Here is a 26069-nt window from a genome sequence, read left to right on the forward strand (position 1 = left end):
CTTTGGATCCAATGGAGTTCCCAGCTGCAGCAGCAGTCGAAGTGCTTTAGTGCTTGGCATTCGGCATCGGCTCACAGAAGGGCCAGTTCCAAACCCAATAAATGTTTGTCTGCGTTGCCTGCTATGTACATATTTGTCATGACAAACTCTGGCGGGACTGCACTGTGCATGTCATCCAATAGAACGCTGTTGTGCCAGAGCAGGGAACAGAGTCTAATATGTGGAGAACACAGACGTATACCAGCTGTAAAGTTGTAGAAGATCAGAAGTTATGGCTGTCTGTGGTTACTGGTTAACCCTCTAGAGAATTTGGTTAGGCCTACTTTCCAGAATGGTACACGCGAGCTGTGTTGAGGAAGAAGCAACTCCAGAACATCCACGGAGTTGGAGAGTTCAGGGCCTGTATTCATAAAGCTTGTCAAAGTAGGAGTGCTGATCTAGGATCAGTATTTCATTTGAATCCTAATGAACAAGTATACAGTATATGGACAGGAGAGAAGGACCCTTGTCACAGAGTAGGAGTGCTACCTGTCCATATAATCTTAGGCATTATGATTCCCAAGGCAAAACAGATTCTAGATCAGCACTCCTACTCTGAGAGCATTTATTGATACTGGCCCAGATCCTACATCAGCACTCCTACTCTGAGATCGACACAGAATTGCTCCACATACTCCTGCTCTGTGCAGCTTATGAACAGAGTCCGTTGGATGGAGGATAAACAAAAAACGAAACACATTCGCTATATGATTCTTACTCATTTCCTGCTGCTTTGAAATCTTTGTCAGCACTAAACAGGCCCTGCTATAGTCCCCTCGTTAAACTATTCATCAAAGATGAAGAGTATCCCCGAAGTTCATCACAAGTTGCCCTGCTTTTTATTTGATGAAGTCATTCYTCCAGAATGAATGTGCCTCCAGTGGTCTGGAGAGGAACGCCTGGCTCAGCCTTCCAGAGAATGAACAAGGGAAGGAGAGATTAAGCTGAAATGTATGTTTTAATTAAGTAGGGAGAGCGAGTGCATGTCTGCGACTCAGATTTTTTTATTAACTTTTAGAAAACTTTGGACCGATTTACTATATGAGAACCTCAAATCGGAGATCACTTTTTGAAAAGACCTAAAGATGCATGATGCGATAATGTGTGTTTGTGTTTAAATGCTTGTGTCTCTGTCTTTGTCTCTGTGTGCCTTCTTGTATCTTTGTCTATGTTTGTGCATGCTTGCGTCTTCGTCTTGACAAAATGTTTTATCAGAACTGTCCGGTAGAATGAAGCTCATCTGGCCACTCTTCTTGGAGCCTTTCCTCAGTGTCACTATTATGTCTGACCGACTGTAGACAGATTCCATGAGTGCGTCCGCGTGGGTTCTGATAGCTGCCTCTACCAATCCAGGGGTGATGAGTAAATCGGCCTGTTTTGACTGCCAGAATGCCTCCAGAGAATTTAGACAATATCTAGGTTTCCATCCAATTGGCGACAGATTTCCATGCAAATATTCTAATTCTAAATGTACTTTTTCACTTACAATTTCATGTACCAAATAAAAGTCTAAAGTTTTCCATCGCATTTTCAACTCTACTGATAGTTTTGTTCCAAACCGTTGCGTTCAATTGCAAATGTGCCTACTCTGGTCTTGGCATGGGTGCTCTAGCCAACAGCTCACAGATACAAGTGGGGGTAGGCTAATCTACATAATGAGATTATGGATAAGAGCGATATTTTTTTTCTTTTTTTCTCAAACTGCAGTCAAGCATCGATCATCATATCACCAGAATAAGATCCTCATCACCAGAATGACTTTCACCACCCTGTGAAGTTCATCATAATTTATTTAAATTATGTAGCCTAATAAACTGCATGGTTTCACGAGTTGTAGTGGGAGAACCACACACCATATCATAGCATGACTCCAAGTTGTCTTCGATATGATGATTATTATATCAATATTTACCCATAAAGATTTTCCACTGCCATGTCTCGCGTAATTAATTTTACTGACCCAACAAGATCCCATCGTGTTGAACGATTTTGAGTCGCATTTTAGAAAATTGTACTGAAACTTCCTGTTTCCATCACAGCTGTCGTGATTTGTTTTTATATGGTATGACGTTACTCGCATAAAAACTGTGGATGGAAATGTGGTTTATGTCAGTTGATGTTAAATGTAAATCGTCAGACATTTGCCAAATGTCTAAGCAACTTTGGGAGTATATGGTACAGGTCTACCCTGCACCACATAGAATATGCATGCTATCATCCATTTCCATGTCTGTTTATCCTATATATCCATTGTTATATAGTAAGGGACAGTGGTGGAAAAAGTACCAAATTTTCCTACATGAGTAAAAGTAAAGAAACCTTAATAGAAATGACTCAAGTGAAAGTCACCCAGTAAAATACTACTTGAGTGAAGTCTAAAAGTATTTGGTTTAAAATATACTTCAGTATCAAAAGTAAATGTAATTTCTAAAATATACTTTAYTATCAAAACTAGAAGTATAAATAATTTCAGATTCCTTATTAAGCATACCGGGCGGTATGTTTTTTTATTTTATTTTATTTTAATGTACAGATAACCAGGGGGACACTCCAACACTCAGACATAATTTACAAACAAAGCATTTGTGTTTAGTGAGTCTGCCAGATCAGATGTAGTAGGGATGACCAGGTTTTTTCTAAAGATAAGTGCGTGAATTGGGCCAGTTTCTTGTCCTGCTAAGCATTAAAAATATAACAAGTACGTTAGGGTGTCAGGGAAAATGTATGGAGTAGAAATTACATTATTTTCTTTAGGAATGTAATGGAGTAAAAGTTGTCCAAAATATAAATAGTAAAATACAGATACCCCCAAAATCTACTTAAGTAGTACTTTAAATTATTTTTACATAAGTACTTTACACCACTGGTAAGGGATGATTCGATGGCATGGATATGTTGGGTCATATTGGCTGCCAGGGTATCTAGTCAGTTTCCAAATCCACAAAAGGTTCGTGCTCGCTGGGGGCATACTCATTGGGAATACTGTACACCTTAAAGTGCTGTAGACTATCCCTACAACTGCCTTCTGGCATTTAGATGGATCATCATGGATCTATGTTGTCTGCAAACACATGCATGTACACACACACACACTGAGAACCAGCCAAGTGCTGCTATCTACAGATGGTGGTGGGTAGACGGGTGTCTAATTGTGAGATGTTGCTCTCAACAGTAAAGTCCATTTCAGTGAACTGAACAAAGAGCAGAGCAAAAGATTAGAGTTAAAACGCCACAATTAGTGTCTGCGCTGAGGACGTGTATCTGAGTGGACCATTTAATGGCAGATTACCCACTCTCGGCATCACATAATGAATGCCTCGGCTGACAAGTGGGTTTGGATTAGGTCATTGCCTTACTCAAGCGCTCCAGAAATAGCCAAATAGTTTTTTCCAAGCTAGCGCTGCCAACAGCTCGCCAATTTCAGCCCAAACAAGATTTTCTTCCATCGCCATTATCATTCAGAATTCAGCATATGGTGTGGGAAGTCTGTATGTGGTGCCATAGAAATATAATCTATTCATTCTATTTATGTGTGTTCTGTGGCGCCATCTTCATCAAGAGAAGGACATCTTAAGATACTGGTTGCTTCAGAGGGGTGAAACTTGAAGACTGGGATCAAGTTAGTTGTTTGAGTTGCAGCAAGGCATGCATCGATTTTGGGTCTTACTGAATTATTGCTAGTCTGACAAGCCAGGTTTCACATAATGGTGATTGACAGAGGTGGGTAGAAATGGCCAAAGATGTATTTGTTGACCACCGGGGGGCCCTGTAGGTATACATTGTCCTACTCCAACATGATGATGTTGATGAGAGAGCAGCAGTCTCCTACCTACCTCCTTTATCTCTTAAGCCCCTTCTTGTGTGACCTTTTGAATATATGCTGCTTGCAAATAATGTATTCAAGGAATGTCTCAAGTACCTGGCCTGTTGAACAGGTCTGTACTTCCTATGAAAATGTACTCTTTCTCTGGCGCTTAATCATTTTCTTAAATAGAGCGCTATTATGGGAGGAATGGTGGAGTGACACAAAGCCTTTTTAAACATTGAAATGAATGTGGCCTTGTTTACACAGAACTCTACGTTAATTGGGTTTTACTGTATTCTTAAACATTCATCATTACTGGCAAATGTCAATGTAGCAATATCAAGTTAACAGAGTTGTAGACTTGAGTCTGACTCAAGTCACACATTTAATGACCTGGGACTCGACAGAATATAAATTCACTTGACTTGGAGACTCAGGACTTTGACTTGAGACTGATGACTTGAAATTATCTGGACAGGTTTTGTTATGTTTTGTCACATTTTGTGGAACTGAGTCTACTTGGATTACCTTACATGCCGCCAGAGACTGTAGCCACAGCATCGCCCAAATCTGCAACAGATTGGCTAGTGAAACGCACACTCTGCACTCTGATTGGACAAGCAAACTGTCAATCAACACAGGTCAGGTGAGCTAGCGAACAGATTGCTGATTTGCTGTACAGCTATTGGATGGTGTGCAGCGCAAACATCAAATTTTAGGGGGAGAGGATTACAATAATAAATAAATATGCGTCTCCAAAAAAAATTGATGCTCAAGAATATTAACTGTTTACTTTGCAAGCTCACCAGGTAACAATTACTAGCATAGGCCTACTGGTCTTTTGGTATGTAACAATTTCTTAATGTATAATTTACTTTGGAATTTGTTGTTAAAATGAATTATTACTGTGGTGATGACACACCATCAGGGTGGAGAGTAACACTTTTTCTCTTGTTGAAATGTTTTCTGTTGCTTTCACACATTTCAATTCATAGGCCCTATGTGGTAAATCTATATTCCATCTATTACTACAATAATTGTTAGCATTTTGTCATTCCATCCTGTACCGTTTATCGGAACACGTAGACATTTCCGTTTAGTGTTTGATAGGCCTACGATAGTTTCATTTTATAGCAAACCATTTCTTAAATGCTGACTATACCGGGTGCATGCGTCTGCGTGCGATATCACATGCATGTTGATTTTGTCCATCCAGACGTGATCAGGACACGCAGATTGAAATATCAAAACTAACTCTGAACCAACTATATTAATTTGGGGATAGGTCAAAAAGGAATAAATATTAGGACAATTTAGCTAGCTAGCTTGCTGTTGCTGGCTAATTTGTTCTTGGATATAAACATTGGGTTTTTATTTTACCTGAAATTTACATGGTCCTCTACTTCGACAATTAATTCACAGATAAAAGGGTAAACCTAGTTAGTTTCTAGTAATCTCTCCTCCAGTCTCTTTCTTCTTTGGACTTTATATGGTGGTTGGCAACCAACTTTAAGGTGCATTACCACCACCAACTGGACTGGAGTGTGGACCTCAGTTCATCTTTCAATCACCCATGTGGGTATATGCTCCTAAAAACCAATGAGGAGATGGGAGAGGCGGGACTTGCAACGCGTCAAATAGAACTAAGTTCTATTTTACCGCCTGGCTACGCAGACACTTGTTGATGCACGAGAGCAGTTTGGATTAAATTGTTGAATAACCTCTGTGTACATTTTATTTTGCAGCGCACGTAACGCGAACGGTGTGGTCAATATGTTACCCTCTGAGTGGGCGCGATGTTTATAGTGCACATGAACGTTCACAAAGACTCATGAGGTAGAAGTTCTGTTTATTTAATTCAATGTATGGTTTCCTTCATATTTCCCTTTCCTGTGTTATGTCGTAGTTCACTGTCTGTTGCCGTGTTCAAAACAACTGGGAACTCAGAAATCTCTGAATGAGTGTGTTCGTAACAACCGGGAACTTGGGCAAAATCACTTTGAACGGTCATCCAACTCAATTCCAACTCGGGCCACTTTCTAAAGCTCCGACCTGAAGATCACTGACGTCATGATTTGACCGCGTATTTTTCAGAGTTCCCAGTTGTTTTGAACGCGGCGTAATTCCTTTCTGTCATTTTTGTTGTGCGTAATAGGAGCGTGCGCGCCTCCAGTACACACAGAAATAGGCTACGTGGCCTACGCTCCATGCTTTGGAGTCAGAATGTTGAATAACAGAAAATGATAGTTCTACTTGAARATTTTGTATGATATGGCGCTTTCACCTTTTGGATCACCAAGACCTGTGAATAAATCCACTCTGAGTACGTCAACCTGCCTTGCCTTCTGCTGATTTCATGCCCTTATGAATGCTACAAGGTCCATATTTTAGAATTACAAAGGCTAACAAAGATACAGTGCATTCGGAAAGTATTCAGACCCCTTGTCTTTTTCCACATTTTGTTAAGTTACAGCCTTATTCTAAAAAAAATTATAGAAATTCCCTCATCAATCTACACGTAGTACCTCATAACAACAAAGCAAAAACGGGCTTTTAGATATGTTTGCAAATGTATTAAAAATAAACTGAAATCACATTTACGTAAGTATTCAGACCCTTTACTCAGTACTTTGTTGAAGCACCTTTGGCAGCGATTACATTCTCGAGTCTTCTTGGGTATGACGCTACAAGCTTGGCACACCTGTATTTGGGGAGTTTCTCCCATTCTTATCTGCAGATCCTCTCAAGCTCTGTCAGGTTGGATGGGGATTTTCAGGTCTCTCCAGAGATGTTTGGGTTCAAGTCCGGACTCTGGCTGGGCCACTCAAGGATATTCAGGGACATGTCCCCGAAGCCACTCCTGCGTTGTCTTGGCTGTGTGCTTAGGGTCGTTGTCCTGTTGGAAGGGGAACCTTTGCCCCAGTCTGAGGTTCTGAGCGCTCTGGAGCAGGTTTTCATCAAGGATCTCTCTGTACTTCGCTCTGTTCATCTTACCCTCGATCCTGACTAGTCTCCCAGTCCCTGCCACTGAAAAACATCCCCACAGCATGATGATGCTGCCACCACCATGCTTCACCATAGGGATGGTGCCAGGTTTCTTCCAGACATGACACTTGGCATTCAGGCCAAACACTTAAATCGTTGTTTTATCAGACCAGCGAGTCCTTTGGGTGCCTTTTGGCAAACTCCAAGTGGGCTCTCATGTGCCTTTTACTGAGGAGTAGCTTCCGTCTGGCCACTCTACCATAAAGGTCTGATTGGTGAAGTGCTGCAGAGATGGTTGTCCTTCTGGAAGGTTCTCCCATCTCATCAGAGGAACTCTAGAGCTCTGTCAGAGTGACCATCAGGTTCTTGGTCACCTCCCTGACCAAGGCCCTTCTCCCCCGATTTCTCAGTTTTGCCGGGTGGCCAGCTCTAGGAAGAGTCTGGTTTTTGCTTTGATATGCACTGCCAACTGTGGGACCTTATATAGACCGGTCTGTGCCTTTCCAAATCATGTCCCATCAATTGAATTTACCACAGGTGAACTCCAAGTTGTAGAAACATCAATGGAAATGGGATGCACCGGAGCTCAATTTCGAGTTTCATAGCAAAGGGTCTGAATACTTATGCAAGTAAGTTATTTCTGTTTTTTATTTTTATGACTTACATAAATGTAAAAAATATATGTTTTCTGATGGAGTATTGTATGTAGATTGAGGATTAAAAAATACAATTTAATCAATTTTAGAATGATGTAACAAAATGTGGAGAAGGGTAAGGAGTCTGAATACTTTCCGAATGCGCTGTTCATTAGGAACCAAACGGAAGAAAACAGAGCTGCTTACATTCTTCTACTCGGAGGGGGGTAAATCTGGAGGTAGGCTATTCTCGTACGCTACCTACGCACAGTAGGTGGTACGAGATGTGTGACATTTGCAGCGTAACACTTAGGTAATATCCCATTTGGGCACACACTGGTTGAATCAACATTGTTTCCACGTCATTTGAATAAAATTGCGTTGAACCAATGTGGAATAGACGTTGAATTGATGTCTGTGCTCAGTGAGATTTGTATCCGCAGGTATTTTTTTGATAACTCTAGTAAGAGAGGGACCTACATAGGAGTAAGTCCTATGTTTCATGGAGTGCTTTTTAAGTCCTGCCTTACAATACCATAAACCTGGAAAATTAAACTGAATTATTCATTGTGCTTTGAATAATCTTTTGTACCCAGTTTAGGAGGAATTTGTGACATCACTGGCAGAACAAAGTAGATTTGCCTGCCAATGTAAGTGTTTTTTAAAATATATATATTTTAATATATGATTCATATAAAGGAACACATTCGGTGTGTGTGTGTGTGTGAGAAAGAATATATTATTTGTTCTACATCATACAATTTAAGCTAGGGAGGTCATAGAGAATGTGTTTATTATACCCAGTGATCGCTCTGCAGATAATGTATCCATTATTTAAAAGCCATACTGTTGATATGGTCTCACAGAGTTTGTGAAAGACTGTGGTAGGGATAACTGGAGTGGAGTCAAATTTGTTCCGCCCTGTTTGTGCAGTTAAAGTATGGGATAGACGGAGAGAAGAGGGGAGACATGGAGGGAGTGACAGCAATTGAAAATAGACAGGGTCAAGGACTGCATTTTATCTCTCAGATAAAGGCATTGTGTGTTTGTGGGATTTCCATATGTGTTTGAACCGGCCATCAGGCATTTGAGAGGGGGAAAAAGAGGGTGTTTGAAATATATAGAAAGCTGAGGATGAGTCTTCTTTTACTCTAGGTAAAGGGGCAGTGGGTTTGAGGTCTAATACTACCTATGCAGGCGACAGTGACGACAAAATGAACGAGATAAAGAGGTGGAGAAAGACTGAGTTATGAAGGATAGCTTCATGGCCTTACCTCACTGTGTGAGCTGCAGTTGGTTTCCTCAGCAGGAGGAGCAGTGTTGCACTTGATTGGACTTCAGTCCCACCTATCTATAATCAGCTGGTGTCCACTCCGCTAGGCTACTGCTCACCACGGCAACACTGTAACAAGCCCCCGGAGCCAGGCCGAGGGCTAGTAAAGTAAAATGTACAGTGTAAGTCAGTCTAGAAGTGTGTTATAGAGCGTTTCCCCATATCACTCTCTGTTCAGCCACTGTATGTCCAACACAGGATCCTCTGCCCTAATAAGACTTTGCTTTGCTGCAGACTTAACAATACAAGTCCACAAACTTTACTATTCAGGGAAGCTATCCATATCTCTGCTCCAAGACAGCTCTGGAACCACAACAATGAGGTCCTTGATCCCATTCCAGTCAGATTCCACTGTTCGATTAGTCTTTGCATTGAAGAGGGTATATCTGCATACCTACATATGAATAGTAATACCCCAGAGATACTTTGGGATTTTGATGGATGTTTCTAACTAGTGTTAGTGCAATTGCTAACTAGCATTAGTGCAATGACAATCTATGGGTATTTGCTAGCATGCTAGTAGATACCCATAGTCTTCCAGTCATTGCGCTAGTTAGCATTGGCTCACGAAACTACCTCTAACTTCCTTCATACTGGACACAGAGACATAAAAATTGTATCCACTAGTTCATCTGACTCTAGGGAAGTAGATAAAGGGCCTCTGCCAAAATCACAAAGTTTCCCTTTAGTTAGCTAGCGTTAGATTTCTGGCTAGCCTGTATCTAGTGGTTCTTATGTTGTGTAACAGCGCAATAGGTCTAGCTATGTACATGTCATTTGGACATGTACACAAATTAGTTTAGAAAATTATTGTTTGCTCTGTGTATATGTGGTGTGTAATTGGTTAGCAAGCTGAGATCTGTGCTCAAGATAGCTAATGTTATCTAGGTTGCTAATAATGTTTTTGAGGAGAACAGGCTAGCTCCCTGTAGCATCAAGACAAGAGGGGATTGGGAAGAACATTAAATGTGCAGTTGCTTCATCTGGCTGATGCAGTGCCCAGACAAGATGAGCTACCTGCTACAGAGATAGAATTTGAGAAATCTCACCTTAAAAAAAATAAAAAATAAAAATCTTGATTAGCCTCTGAGATATCAATGTCGAACCAATGCAATGCTATTCATTTTATTGGCTTGCTATATGAGCTGCTTTTGAAAATGTCTGTCTGATACAGTTAGCTTGTTGTTTTTCTAGTGTCTGTTAAATGCTACAGCCACAACATCATGATCATGTAGTCATGCATCTGCAGACCAGCAAGGAGGAGAAAGGCCTGCATTGGGTGAGCTAGCTAGAGCAACATCAGTTAGCTAGCTATAATATAAGATAAACATTTTCAGGTAAAGCATGGATAGAGCTACAGTGGTTCTTCCTTTAAAAGTTATGAGCTTATGCCGTGACCGTTTGTGGTAGATGGTGGCATTCTGTAGTTGCACCACACTATCACAAGGGGGAGTTAGAATGCTGATCTATTGGTAGRCTAAACTGTGGCAATTAATGGAGGAGCTTTCAGTCTGAGTCTCTCTCCTCTGGCGCTAGAGTCCAGCGATCGGCATCGACAACAAAAACTGTCGGTGGTCCTGGAGTTCGGAGAGAACTTGGGTAAATACAATAGGTTGTCTCACTTGACATGTGGACTGACCTTTTTTTAAATTTATTTTTATTTTTAAATAGGCACAGAGGGCTTTTGGTTTCTCCCTCTAAAAACATAAGTAGTTCTAAACTGGCTTTATTTACAAATTAGTAAGAATGTCTCACCCCATGTTCAAGAATGGCCTTTTTCCCTTTATTCAGATTACAATCGCTCACTTTCGGTTATTTGAAACAATCTTCTCCAAAATATAGTTTTTTATCAAGTTAATCTGCTCATGTTGTGTGTCCAATTATTTGTGACATTGTGGAATTTAAAGCATATTGAAGATAGAGTTCCGAGGGCCGATCTGTTATCCAGCGATTTAGTTTAATAGCCCGGCTCCTTTAGGTGAAAAAATCCCCCCCAACTTGGAATGTATTCGATGCTTAAGTACTCAAAAGTTTTACACACTATCTGTTCATRAACATCTTTATGCTTTCATTAATAAAATAATGATAAATACTTTCAAAATGCAGATGTACTGTACAGTAGTTGAAATAAACATCTCAGCTACGTTTTAGTTGCACTTTCCCTCAGCTCCACGACCATGAGTAAAACCTTGCTGAGATCAATGTATTTGTTGTGTTGTATCGTCAGTTTCTCAAGTTACAGATACATTTTTCAGAATAAAGTAGGCTAATGAAGGCAACAAATTGTTGCTTACTGGAACACCCAAAGTCATCCAATTGTTATAATAGGATTTAAAGCAATAGCCTACCTGCGTGTGGTCAACTATTTCAGAACCGTTTCGGACTGATCTTGATAAATCAATTAGATTTTTATTTTCAATTAATCTCTGTTTGGGTATTGGTTAGTCTACAATTAGGTTGTGGAAATGTTAGCATTATTTTGCTCTTAGTAGCCTACTCCCGAACGGTCACGTTGTACAGCGCCTGACGGTTTCGTTTATTGGGGGAATAGAAACACCATAAAATTAATTAAACTACATTTCCTAAAATCAATCCCATATACTATGTTCTTACAAAAAAGGTTTTAAATTCTCTAGCACAGGCAATATTAAAAACTGTCAAATGGTTCTCAAAGATGCCCCCTGGTGGTCAAACTAGCATTAATGGCAACAATGGCTGACACTTAAATAACGTGATGCAACTTTTAAAGGAAGAACCACAAACTGTCTAATAATTGTATTATTTTAAACCACCTAATGCACATCTGTATCTGTGTTACATTGCAGTACAAGTACATTAAAACATACTTTGCATTGTTTTCTGTCTCAAATTTTTACAAATCATCAGCATGAAGGATACTGAATTCTGTTTGAATTGTCAAGTGGACTGAATTGTCTTTCAAATAATGTTGTGCTTCTATCAGATCTGCTAAGCACATGTCTGGCTCTGCTAGCCACACAGCCACTGCCTCAGAGTGGTTGGGTAAGCTCCTTCATGGCTGGCCCTGTCCAGGGACAGGGCCACAGTGTCTCCCAACTCCCCTATTTCAGTCCCAAGTAATTATTCTGCAATAGTTTATGTGCCAGGGGTCTAGGGTCAACTTGTCTTATCTGGACCAGTATTCACACAGAGTGCTGATCTAGGATCTGTTTTTAATTTTAGATCATAAAAAATCAAATTATTTTGCCTGGTGCGACCTGACCTTAGATCAGCATTTCTACTTATTTGCCTATTTCCATACAGGATTTACCTCAGTGTGTTACCTAAAGCGCTCAGACTTTTCTCTTTCCATCTATGCGGTCTGGCACCCGTGTCTCACTAAACTATGGCTCCAGCGGACCTGCTCTCACTTGCAGTCAAAGTCAGGCCGTTGGTACTTTTCAGCCTGCATTTACATAACAATGGCTAACTGTGAACTTGAACATCTTCCCACAAAGCAGCTGTTTTGATTTATGCAGAGGTTGATGATTCTGCTCTTCACAAGTCCTCACTGCCAGCACTAGCTATGGAAACGATTTCCCTAGTATAACATAAGGGTGTATACACTGGTGTAACACTGTTGTTAGTCAAAAAGCAGCATTGGATGCTTTGTGAATATTGGCCCTGGTGTAATGTGAGATCTTAGGCATGCTCCCATTGACAAGGAGGGGGGCATCCTGCCCTTCGGTTAAATCTTCATCCAGCTCTTCTTCATTCTCAACAGCATCTGGTWAGAACAAGGGTCAAGTCTGCCACTCAACCATGAGCCTGAATTAGCCTAGTATAATGATTCATAAAGAAACAAAGAAGTAATTTATTGATTATTAGATTGTAAATGTTAATTACACATTAACAAATAATTAAATACCTAATTTCTTTGAACCAAGGTCAACTCAGCCTCTATGCAGGGAGACTGAATTTGATTGATTATTTACTATTTTCTCAACATCTCATCACATGTGTACTATATGTTTGGGTTCCTGGGGTTCATCATTTTCCTCATCACCTGCTCCAAGGCCAGCATCCTGCTGTGCTACTTCCACTTGTATGCAGAGGTGGGGGGAGCCATACACATATGGATCTGGTTGTCACAATAATGGCATACTGTTCTCTTTGTATGTAAATGAATTGTGTAATATTTGTAAAACGGATTTCTAATGTTTACATAGAAAAACATTGTCCCATATACAACAGATTGCGGTGTGTTAATTAGAAAAGTGGTGGTGGATTGCATTGGGGGGGGCTGTTGGTTAGAGCATACCTAAGATCACACATTACACCAGGGCCAATATTCAAAAAGCATCCAGTGCTGCTTTTCGACTCAAACATCAGTGTTACACTAGTGTATAGACCCATATGTTATACTAGGGAAATTGTTTCCGTAGCCAAGATTGATTTTAACAGCTGCTTTGTGAGAAGATATTAAAGTTCACTTTTAGTCATTGTTATGTAAACACCAGCTGAAAAATACCACTGGCTTGACTTTGGCCCAAGTGACAGCAGGTTTGCTGGAGCCATGGCTCAGTGACACACGGGTGCCAGCCTGCGTAGATGGAAACAAAAAAGTCTGAGCCTCTTGGGTAGAACTCTGAGGTAAATCCTGGATGGAAATGTGCCACGAGTAGGAGTGCTGATCTAGGGTCAGGTTCCACCAGTCAATATGATCTACAATTAAACACTGATCCCAGATCAGCACTCCTACTCTAAGACACTTTGTGAATACAGGTCCGGATAAGAGAAGTTGACCCTATCCCCCCGGCACAAACTATTGCAGAATAATTACTGGGAATTGAGACAATGGGGTTGGGAGACAGCGTGGCCCTGTCCAATGTCACCTCTGGACAGGGCCAGCCAGGAAGGAGCTTACCCAACCACTCTGAGGCAGTGGCTGTGTGGCTAACAGAGGTGTGCTTAGCAGATATGAATCAGAGGCACAACATTATTTGAATGACAATTCAGTCCACATGACAGAATTCAGTGTTCTTCATGCTGATGATTTGTAAAATTTGAGACYGATAGCAATATAGTACAAATATATTAAAACATACTATGGAATGAAACACAGATACAGATGATGTGCATGAGTTCGTCAAACAGGTAGGCCTACCACGTTTTAAATAGGAAGAATTAGGCTCGATTCTATATGTAATACTATGATTAGGCCCATACAAAATGTTTGTGCGTGCATGCACGTAGAGTACCAATCAAAAGTTTGTACACACCTACTCATTCAAGGGTTTTTCTTTATTTTTACTATTTTCTACATTGTAGATTGATAGTGAAGACATCAAATCTATGAAATAACCCAGATAGTAGGGTTCCTGCTGGCATTGTTTGGATGTGTGGCTTGGCCTGGTGCGACCAACTGTCCCTGAGATGGACATTTTCAGGAAAAGCAGTTCACATAGCAAGCCAATATTAATGAATATCATTGCATTGGTTTGACATTGAAATCTCACTAGCTAATCAAGATAGGAATCTGAGAGATCTCACTTTTTTATCTCTGTAGCAGGTAACTCTGTCTCATCTCGTCTGGGCACTGCTTCAGSCAGATGAAGCAACTGCACATCTCACGTTCTTCCCCATCCCCTCTTGTCTTGATTCTACAGGGAGCTAGCCTGTTCTCCTCAAAACATTATTAGCAAGCTAGCTAACATTGATCTCAGCTTGCTAACTAGCATAACCAACCAACTACACACCAAATATACACCGAGCAAACAATTTTCTAAATGAATGTTAGACTCAACCAAATGACAAGTACATAGCTAGACCTATTGCTCTGTTACACAATGTAAGAACCACTTGATAGACTAGCCTGAAAGCTCTAATGCTAGCTAGCTAGCTAGCATCAGCTGTGTAACGGTCATGCTATGTGGAAACACTCGTTTTAATTCTTCCCTTCGTCTTCCTCACCAATGCCTTGTTGTAGCTTTCAAATTCTGTCAATGTCATTGAGCTAGCTAGTCATTTTTACAAATTCTATCCATATTTAGCACAGTGGAGAGAGTGCTTCCAGACCGGAACCCTATGAAACGTGAAAACATGCCCTGTCCACTAGAGCTTGCATATTTCTCTGCTGCTTCCTTGCAGAATTTTTTTTTTTACGACTACAAAGCTTTTGGCCAAGATTAGTTGCTAAATTAGTGCCAAAACTCTGAGCACATGAATTTGACAACGGCAAATGTAGTTTTGARATACAGAAGAAGATTCACCAGTCGCAAGTTTAGTAAATTAGTTGCATTAATTCTCAAATTGTTGCATGCTTGCAATTGTTGTATTTATTCATACCACGTTATGTTCTTGCAAGTGTTGTTGCATTTATTCTCATAAAAAGATACATGTTTGCAAATATTTTTTGCAAAAACATTACTGATTATACAGGTGCAACTCCTATTGTACATGAGCAAATGATACTGTACATGCTTTTACACTTAAGGCACTATTTTACCTTCATAGGAATAGCGCATAAAAAAAGTATCATTTTGGGGGTGAGTAAATGTAGTTGTACAGGATCCCAACACTTTCTCACTAAAGTATACTTACCTGAAGTTCACTGGCATACTCTGATAATAAAATGATCTGCATCACGAGTAAATACACCTCTGGACAGTTGTCTCACAATGTTAAGGTGCTGAGTTCCTGACGTCTATAGCCACGTGCAGTATAATTTCGAATCCCCAACGGGTCAAAAAAAAATGCTTGAAATGTGGACTCACGTTTATTGTAGTATTGTGTTGGGAAGAAAATTACAATCATCACTTTGAAATTAAATGGGCTCAATTCAATCCATCCCACATTGCTGTATTGACGCAGTAGCTATTTTTCCAATGGTCAAATTAACTCACAGATTGGTTTTGGGAACTGTATAAAAACCTACACCTACGTAACCCCTCTCACAGGTATGCTTTCACTTTTCAGAATTAGAAGTGTGTGGGAACAGGATGAATATGGTGAATAAAGGGTTAAAAAAAATCCCCTTGTGGGATTAGAACTCATGAACTATGACCCAATTTGTTTAGTGGATTGGGCCGCCATCAGTCATAGCAGTGAAGGGGTGGGGGGGAATAGAGCGTGTTGCCATGATCACCATTGTCATCCATTTATTGTTATGATAATGTTGCTACGAATATTAATGTATATAATCATCAAAGCCTACATGTTTTTTTGTTGTGTAAAACACACAGTAAGCAAACATGTTGAATTTGGTAATATGTGGAAATGTGCCTTAATGCCTTTATACATTTTATGTAATGTCAGTGGTCTACTCAAGGAAYCATTATGCAAAACATATTGACACACTCCACTTACAAACACCATTGCCAAATAAGGCGCACTGTCACCTGCTTTCATAGAAAGTCTTGAGGAGGTACCACCCAGCACATCAAGAAGTGTATTACCAAACCCCTCCCTTGAAATAACGTAGAGGGGCCTCTACATCCCAATTTCAATGGCAGAGTTGAACCACTAGGGGCAAAAAGAGCTAGATTTACTACTAAAATAGATATATCACTTTTGTAACGAACTGTCAAAGTAAAGACCAGAATTGACGTATTTCACTAACTAAGCCAAAAACATCTGGTTTTAGATGAAAGTTACTCTTTAAGAAAACAAACTTTGCAGTACAATACCTGCTGCTCGCCACATGAAACAGAATGGGAAACCACTGAATATGAATGAGAAATATTTGTATCCCGCTTTATTCCACAGAAAAAGCACCAATATACAATATTATATAGAATAATAATAATAGAATAAACAAGTATGTCTGCTCATTTGTGGTAATTTTTTTACATTTTCAATGGTTGCCCGAAAAGGGCGCTCTACGAGCTGCTCGTTGAACATCATTCAGCCCTAGGTCATAGCGTGAGAGAGATTAGACATGGTGGTTTGACGGTGAGTAGCTTGCCACAGCAACTAAGTAAATAGTGAAAAGTACACTTCACCAAGCAAGCAGCCCTGTCCTCATCACATTCTCACTTAGTTAACGTTAACTGGCTAGCTAGCCAGCAAGGTAGTTAGCTTCGCTAGCTAGCAATCTGTGCTCCTTATGTGCCAACACTGAACTGGCGCCAAAGTGAACACTCAACCATGATACAAAAAGAGCACTGTTGGGGCGTATTATAGCTAGTGTGCTTATTTAGTTTCAGTTCCAAAATATGCAATCTGCATAAAGCAGTTGGCGCAGATATATTTATTCAGGCCATGTGCTTGCATTCAGGATGAGATAAGTAGCTAACGTTAGCTAGCTAGCGTAGCACCCCATATTATCGGCATATTTAAGAAATATATATAATCTTCAACAGTGTTATCTTGTGATCAAGCCATCACTGACCCTCTCATTGCAAGGTTGCCATAAAGTGTTAGTTTACACAGTGGCGGTGCGTGGGTAAAATCACTGGGGAAGCCAAGACAGAAAAAAAGCCATAGTACAACATATGTGTTCATATGCCTTGACACRGTGATATACAGGCCTAAGGTAGAGACAATAAAAAGACACAGTGGCAGAATAAATTCAACCACACATTTGTTTCATTACAAAACTGGAGAGAAACATCTGTCCGGTGAAGTCCACAAAACATTTTGCATGTAACAAACAGTTGCTTGACCATGCTGTAGGTCAAGTAAGGTAGTGTTTTCAACACTTTCGGGCTACTAAACAACTATTGCTTAGTCTAATACAGTGACAACTAAAAGATACTAAAAACAATTTAGTCCAATCAACATAAGTTCAATATGTGTCTCTGTGGTGTGTGTCATGTTGCCTAAATGGTCTAGGACTACAGGCTTTAAATGCTTTACATTTTTGTTGTACTAGACTACCTGGCTAAAATGCTTGCTCACAAGCCCAACTTCCTTTCATGGGCAACGATGCGCCAGGCCAGCTAGTTAAAATTAGCATACTACATCTAGCTACATGTTGCACTTCCATCCTCTCAGGTCAGGGAAACAGTGTATGAATGTAATGGTTGGTTCAGAATCGCCATTATAATCATTGGCCAGTACGGAGAATTAAGTAGAACCACAAGTCCAAATCCCTATCTCCATCTATGGCTAATTTAGGAAAGGGACCATTTTAGCTAGCTAGCCACCGGTGGACAACGAGATGCAACAATTCACGTTTTTTTCTGTTAATGACGTTTGACTTCTATGTCATTGGTCTGAATCCAAACTGGCTTCCCTTGACTTAAAAAAAAWAAWAAWAATGTTGRGCCAGGACCATTCACAGCTGAATTCACACTCAGTTTGCCCCAACGCTGATTGGCTGTTATTTTATCAAAAAAATGTATCAAGGGAGGCCAAATGCTCGCTGGCTTCCTTTGAATTCAATGCTATGGGCGGCAACAATGTCATACTCTTTTTGGACAGACAGCATCAGATATGCTACACATACTGAGACAGAGGGGTGCTGTTTTGTTAGCCTGGATGCTTTCTCCAGTGGGGTACATTCARCCTCTTGCGAATTGAAGGAAATGTATGAAACACAGATAGACGAAAGACATTTTGTATGTTTTTTTTTTTCTTGGTCAATTTTTTGGAGAAGCCTGGCTTCCCTTGGCATTCATGAATACACACCACTGTGTTTACATTACCTTTGGCTGTTTTGAAAACTGTAGTAGATCTACTCAAGGCAAATGCTGATGCTGACACCTATTATGAACGCCATGTTACTGCATTTCAACGCTTATGCTTATTTGTGAGCAGTGCAGATTTACTTTGAGACAAAGTTTAATTCATTCAGCCAGCCAACCCTTGTGGTGGTTTAGCACCACGACTTTTGCATACTTCTTATCCACTACCATAGAAAGACACATCTTTAAGTTGTACCTAAGAAGGTGCACTAAACTTTTCCTGTCGTATTTATAGAGGATATAGTTTATTTTTGGTGTATATCCTGTAAACCACAAATAAAATGTTCTTAAATAATGTTATTATTGACATCATCATTTAGAGTACACTATACTGTATATGCAAAAGTATGTGGACACCCCTTCAAATTTGTGACATTCTAGACGATTCTGTGCTTCCAACTTTGTGGCAACAGATTGGGGAAGGCTCTTTCCTATTTCAGCTTGACAATGCCTCCGTGCAGAGGTCCATACAGAAATGTTTTGTAGAGATCGGTGTGGAAGAACTCGACTGGCCTGCACAGAGCCCTGAGCCCGGGATGAACTGGAACGCCAACTGTGAGCCAGGCCTAATCACCCAACATCAGTGCCCAACATCACTAAGGATCTTGTGGCTGAATGGAAGCAAGTCCCCACAGCAATGTTCCAACATCTAGTGGAAAGCCTTCCCAGAAYAGTGGAGGCTGTTACAGCACCAAAGGGTGGACCAACTCCATATTAATGCCCATGATTTTGGAATGAGATGTTCGACAAACAAGTGTCCACATACTTTTGGTCATGTAATATATACACTGCTCAAAAAAATTAAGGGAACACTTAAACAACACAATGTAACTCCAAGTCAATCACACTTCTGTGAAATCAAACTGTCCACTTAGGAAGCAACACTGATTGACAATAAATGTCACATGCTGTTGTGCAAATGGAATAGACAACAGGTGGAAATTATAGGCAATTAGCAAGACACCCCRAATAAAGGAGTGGTTCTGCAGGTGGTGACCACAGACCACTTCTCAGTTCCTATGCTTCCTGGCTGATGTTTTGGTCACTTTTGAATGCTGGCGGGGCTTTCACTCTAGTGGTAGCAAGAGACGGAGTCTACAACCGACACAAGTGGCTCAGGTAGTGCAGCTCATCCAGGATGGCACATCAATGCGAGCTGTGGCAAGAAGGTTTGCTGTGTCTGTCAGCGTAGTGTCCAGAGCATGGAGGCGCTACCAGGAGACAGGCCAGTACATCAGGAGACGTGGAGGAGGCCGTAGGAGGGCAACAACCCAGCAGCAGGACCGCTACCTCCACCTGCAGAACCACTCCTTTATTGGGGGTGTCTTGCTAATTGCCTATAATTTCCACCTTTTGTCTATTCCATTTGCACAACAGCATGTGAAATTTATTGTCAATCAGTGTTGCTTCCTAAGTGGACAGTTTGATTTCACAGAAGTGTGATTGACTTGGAGTTACATTGTGTTGTTTAAGCGTTCCCTTTATTTTTTTGAGCAGTGTATTTTAAATCCTCTGTAGCTCAATTTATGTAAAAGAGGTTTTTCATTCCACCTCTAAAAAACAATATATCAGGAGATGTATTGGTAATTGGTGACTTTTGCCTCCCTAAATTGGTATCGGACCCAAAAATCACATATCTGTCGGGATCTATTCTAGACCATGCTTTAGATATAACTGGCTGGCTGGTTTGAGTAATTAGTGGGAGTTGGGTTCCTGTGGAACAGGAAACCTGTGGCTTCTCCCTCTGTGCCTCCTAGGATGATGAATAATAGGGTCGAACCATGAGCTACACTAGCTCAGGCTCTCCGTGAGAATGCTATGAGGTAATAAGCCACAGTCTCTGCAGCCACTGACAAACTGTCAAATGAGATCACAGAAGATCAGCGCAGCGCCACGTGTGTGATAGTCGTAGGTAAATGATTGCAGATGCAGGTGTTAATGGGCATTTTGATTTCATGTCTTTTTTTTTTTACAATGGCAAATATATTCAATATCTTGTGTTATTCAGCCAACTGCAATGTGACCTCATACTTAGTTCTGGACTAAGTATATTGCCAGTCTCTTGTCTGTAATCTGTCGGTATTCCGTTTCTATCTCCAATAGTCCAATATTTTTAGTTAAAGGCTCTGCCAGATGCTGAGATGGTGTGCCGAGCCGGCTGTGTGATGAATGAAAACCTGAAGATATGCATCAAGTCTTGAATAAAGCAATGCGGCTCAGCGGGATGTGAAACAATGGCTCATTCCAGGTGGCGGTGTGCTGAGGGAGTGAGGGGAATTGGATAAGACAGGAAGGTCGCCTGGCTGCCTGGCTGTTAGCATTGGACTTGGCAGCTCTCCGCCATGGAAGCGCTGACAGGCAGGCGTGCCTGTCACAGCGCGTAAGTGGCTCCCTGCGCAGACATTCACAGTAGAGCACCTTTTCTTTATCCACAGTGCTTCAGCCCCCCCAGGGCTGCATCCCCTATAGCCCTAGCCCCCATACCTAGTCCATGCCCCAGCCCTCATACTTGACCCCGGCCCCAGACCTTATACGTAGCCCAAGCCCTCAACTCCACATCTTGGCCGAGCCCCCAGCCTTATTCCCATACCCACAGCTACCTAGCCCCTGCTCTATTCCCCATCCTTAGCCCCAGCCCCATACTTAACATCCACAGCCCCCTGGACCCCCTTGGCCAGAGATTAGAGCTTTATGGCGGTCCAGGTATCACTCCCTTCAGTCTGCAATGGGAAGACCTGATTAGAGAGCGGGAGAGGCTGGTAGTGGCTCTGTGGGAACAGACAACCCTCTGGGAAGTGGGGGACAGATTTGTCCTCCGCTGTTTAGGGAGTGGGAGGGTTCATCCAGAGTGAGCTGTGACTACTGTTGTTCCTTAGCAATAGCTTTCTGTTTATTCAATCATAGCCATGGTAGTGGTTGATTTTAATATTGGGAAACAGCAAAGTGGAAATGATAAAGTAATATTTATAGAGCCTTACCATGACCTTTTGTTGGATGTTTATGCAGCAGAGCGGTTATTTTGACTGTCACGGAGAAATGTTTTCCTCGTGAAAGTATTTGAGAAGACTTTTTAAGGTCAGAAGTATTCAACTGTTCAGTGTATCCAGTATTTTAAATCCTAGTCCTCCTGTCCTAGTCCTACCTTTGTTGTATCTTGACTCTTCAGATTAACTTTAGACTCACGCAGGAATGGGGATGGAGAAATCGTTTTGGATGCAACGAGTGTATGTACTGGAGTTGTGCATCTTACATTACTTCAGGAAGTCTACTCTCAACAACCCACTTCAGTGCCCATGATACTTAGCGTTAGAACTAAGGCTACAGAAACCCACTAGAACATAAATACTTTGTCCCAATACATAACATCCTTCACTTGGCCTTGCTTTTGATCTTGCTTCACGTGTATGGAGAATCTAAGTTATCCAGAACTGAAAACTCCTCGTATTTCTACAGCCACACTTTGTCCTTAAAACCTACCTATGCTGTCTGGATTGAAATGTTCCAGGGCGGATATTAACTGGATCGATTTGAGTGAGGATTATGAAGCGGTAAAACACGATTGAAGTAGTGTGACCTCTGTTTTGGCCCCGAGTCACGCTCTCACATATCTGGCCCACATTTTGTAATGAGCAAAAAAAAATATATTCCTGTGAAATTACAGCATAGAATTAAACGTAAGTGACTCTTGATATGGGAAGGAGAGTTCTGAGAGGGAGATAGAAGGACTCAAAGGGAGATGAATAATGATAACCGAAGGAGAGGAAACACTTGAGTCAGACATACATTCTATGAATTACTAGAAAGCTTTGTCAGGTAAAATAAGAAAGTGCTTTGGGCCTATGCTAGCTATTCAGATGGGAAGATCTAAGTCCTTTTCTTCTTGTCTTCTGTCTCTCCAGATGTGCTTTGGACTGGCTGTGGTTTCTCCTCCTCATCATCCTCCTTCTGATGTTCAATGGCAGACGAAAACCGCTCCCTTCTCCTTTCCTGTCATCTTTGATCTCAGAGAGATGGCTCTGATCCACAGCTAAACAACGGGACATCCCTCTCTGATCTCCTCTCTCTCTGACCATCTTCTCATCACCCTCCCTCACCATGGCCTGCTTGCTGGTAGCAGTGTTCCTCCTGGTTCTCCAGGCATATGCTGCCCCACCAGATGTTGTTCAGAGTTTGGATCTAGGCCCTGGACTCACAGCTAATGACACTCTGTCTCCACCCCTGGGGACTAGTAAATGTGCCCCCCACAGCATCATCATTGGGGTGCGCAAGGGAGGCACACGCGCCCTCCTGGAAATGCTGGACATCCACCCTGAGGTCGCTGCCGCTGCCACAGAGGTGCACTTTTTCGACTGGGACGAGAACTACGCTAAGGGCTTTGACTGGTACCGTGAGCTGATGCCATATTCCTACCCACACCAGATCACAGTGGAGAAGACGCCAGGCTACTTCACCTCTGCCTTGGCGCCAGAACGCATCCGTGCCATGAACTCCTCCATCAAGCTGCTGCTGATCTTGCGGGACCCAACTGAACGTGTCATCTCAGACTACACCCAGGTCTACTTCAACCGCCTGGAGAACCACAAGCCAGTGCAGGCCATTGAGAACCTGCTGGTGCGCAGCGGAGCCCTCAATACCCGCTATAAGGCCATCCAGCGGAGCCTCTACGACTTGCACATGAGCAACTGGTTGCGCTATTTCCCCCTAGAGCAGATCCACATCGTTGATGGGGATACTTTGATCCGGGACCCGTTGCCTGAGCTACAGAAGGTGGAGCGTTTTCTCAACCTGCCCCCCAGGATAATGTCCTCCAACTTCTACTTCAACCAGACCAAGGGGTTCTACTGCATCCGGAGTGAAGGGCGAGAGCGCTGCCTGCACGAGTCCAAAGGGCGTCCCCACCCGGCTGTCAACGGTACTGTGCTGCAGCAGCTACGCTCCTACCTCCGGGAGCACAACCATAACTTCTACCGGCTGGTGAAGCGCTCCTTTGACTGGCAGTAAGGCAGTTCACCCCTCTACCTATGAGGACTAGTTCCCCCTGGCCCACATATGACTGTTCAAGGACTGACTGACCAGTGTTATAGGGGGAGAAGCACTTTACGAACTCTGACACCCAAACACCCCTGTCAATCGCCTTTTATTCTGCTCTGGTGTCAACAGAGCAGTTCCACATTTACGAAGCAAGAACTTTCAAACTAACATGGAAAAATCCCCAAGATTGAAGTCATTCTCTGTACTGTACCTGCCAAAAGTGAAGTGATGCAGATTGTGGAAAAACTCATTTGTGAACCTGATTTAACTTTTGTTTGATATTACTGTACTTGATAATAAATTGTTTTGCTTTAAAAATGTAACAGTGGAATGGGATCTTTTTCTCCCTTGGTTATTTGTGCTACTCTCCAGCTCCTAACCTGAGTTATTTAGAGAGCATGCTAAGGTAGACTGAGGCATTAGGCTAAGCGTTTGATTCGCTGCGGTGGAAGAAGGACATTAATGCAGGGAAATGGTTTCCCTCGAGCGCCGCTTTAGTAGTACAGAAATCACTAATGGATTTGGACGTTGAAGGTAGTGCCTGCAGCAAAAGGGGCCGAATCACAAGAGTCAGCAAGCTGAAGTCAAAGAGCTCTTCCTGTATTTTACCACTGTTCAGTGTTCAACAGTTGATTAGGCTGTAGAAGCAGCCAGTAAATCAAATGCTTATTGTAGCAGTTCTCACAGGAATTGTGCTGTATGTAAGATGCCGTTTCAAATGTGTGATTATTCAACATAAACAGCAGAGAAACATATTACTATTTTCATCATGATTATCTCTGGTTATTATGGATGGATACTTTGTGTTTTCTTAGAACCATTCTGTCTGATCACTTGCCATTCCATGCCACAGAGAATCGGCACATTTCAGATTGTCACGGGTCATGTTTCCTCCTTGATTAGGCTTTAAACAGCAGCCAAAGCTGCCTGTCTGGAGAGACCACTGGTGCTTATGTGATCTCCCTTCTGTCTGGTGGCTCTGTCAGATGCTAAGAGAGTGCTCCCGTTCTCCAGGGGGGACAGACATCAATGCTGCCGGCTTTATCCCTTGCCAGCAGGAGGGGTGTGTTGGTCTATCCACACTAAAATATGAAGTTCGATACAAGCAATGTTTTCACACTTCGTCTTGCCATATCCTATTTACGGATACTATATTATGTTTTATTGATGTTGTGTCATCTTAGTTTATTCAACCATACTTTTGTTCTACAGCCTGTGTTGGATGGAGCCATCAGAATACTCTATAAACTCAGCGGTAGCACTTTAATTATAGTGTCATATCTTCTAATACGGTCATAACCATGTCATAAGAGCTGACATAACTTTCATAACTGTCATAACTGTCATGACACCTACATTTAGACCTGTTACATGTATTGTGTTATTGTATGGCTAGTTATGACACCTACATAAGGGTGTCAAACCTACCACTCAAGGCAAACCATTAGTCATATTATTACCTTTGCAATTGCACACACATTGGTGTCAGAATTGTACCTACCCAATGCTCTGTTGCTGATGATTGGGATGAATGCAGAAGTATTTGGGAGCAGGACAAGACACCCTCTTTGTGACTGACGATGACTGACATAATAGTCCAAGGGCCACCCACCAAAACTGTGTTCCGTGACCCAGAAAACGGAACTGCAAAATGTAAACATTATGTCGATAATGTTATGAACAGTAACACTGTCTGATTCCAAAATTGTAAAAGTTGCACATTTATCTTTAATCAAAGTCATGATATTAGGCATCGAAATTACAGCACATTTTAGGTAGTTTCACCTTGGTTACTTCTGTTGTACACTGACGTACAGAACACAAAACGATTTGTGCGTTTTGATTTTCGAAACTACCTACAAATGCGCTGTAATTTCGATGCTTAATACACTGCTCAAAAAAATAAAGGGAACACTAAAATAACACATCCTAGATCTGAATGAATGAAATATTCTTATTAAATACTTTTTTCTTTACATAGGTGAATGTGCTGACAACAAAATCACACAAATGATCAATGGAAATCAAATTTATCAACCCATGGAGGTCTGGATTTGGAGTCGCACTCAAAATTAAAGTGGAAAACCACACTACAGGCTGATGCAACTTTGATGTAATGTCCTTAAAACAAGTCAAAATGAGGCTCAGTAGTGTGTGTGGCCTCCATCTGCCTGTATGACCTCCCTACAACGCCTGGGCATGCTCCTGATGAGGTGGCGGATGGTCTCCTGAGGGATCTCCTCCCAGACCTGGACTAAAGCATCCGCCAACTCCTGGACAGTCTGTGGTGCAACGTGGCGTTGGTGGATGGAGCAAGACATGATGTCCCGTGTGGCTCAGTTGGTAGAGCATGGCGTTGGTAGAGCATGGCGCTTGCAACGCCAGGGTTGGGTTGTGCAACGCCAGGGTTGTGGGTTCATTCCCCACGGGGGGACCAGGATGAATATGTATGAACTTTCCAATTTGTAAGTCGCTCTGGATAAGAGCGTCTGCTAAATGACTTAAATGTAAATGTACAGTGGGGAGAACAAGTATTTGATACACTGCCGATTTTGCAGGTTTTCCTACTTACAAAGCATGTAGAGGTCTGTCAT

At 41.7% G+C, this 26069-nt stretch overlaps 1 protein-coding gene across 1 annotated transcript in view; it reads left to right on the top strand.

Annotated features, from left to right (window-relative positions):
* LOC111977395 (heparan sulfate glucosamine 3-O-sulfotransferase 1-like) overlaps positions 1–23798 on the top strand; it is a 75648-nt gene extending 51850 nt beyond the window's left edge. Inside the window, exon 2 of the mRNA XM_024006795.2 lies at positions 22344–23798. Within this exon, the coding sequence (XP_023862563.1) occupies positions 22540–23445 (906 nt within the window). The 5' untranslated portion in view covers positions 22344–22539 and the 3' untranslated portion in view covers positions 23446–23798. The remainder of the gene's footprint in view (positions 1–22343) is intronic.
* The last annotated feature ends 2271 nt before the right edge of the window (positions 23799–26069 follow it).

The sequence above is a fragment of the Salvelinus sp. IW2-2015 genome, linkage group LG18 (assembly GCF_002910315.2).
Source record: "Salvelinus sp. IW2-2015 linkage group LG18, ASM291031v2, whole genome shotgun sequence".
NCBI classification, from domain to species: Eukaryota; Metazoa; Chordata; class Actinopteri; order Salmoniformes; family Salmonidae; genus Salvelinus; species Salvelinus sp. IW2-2015.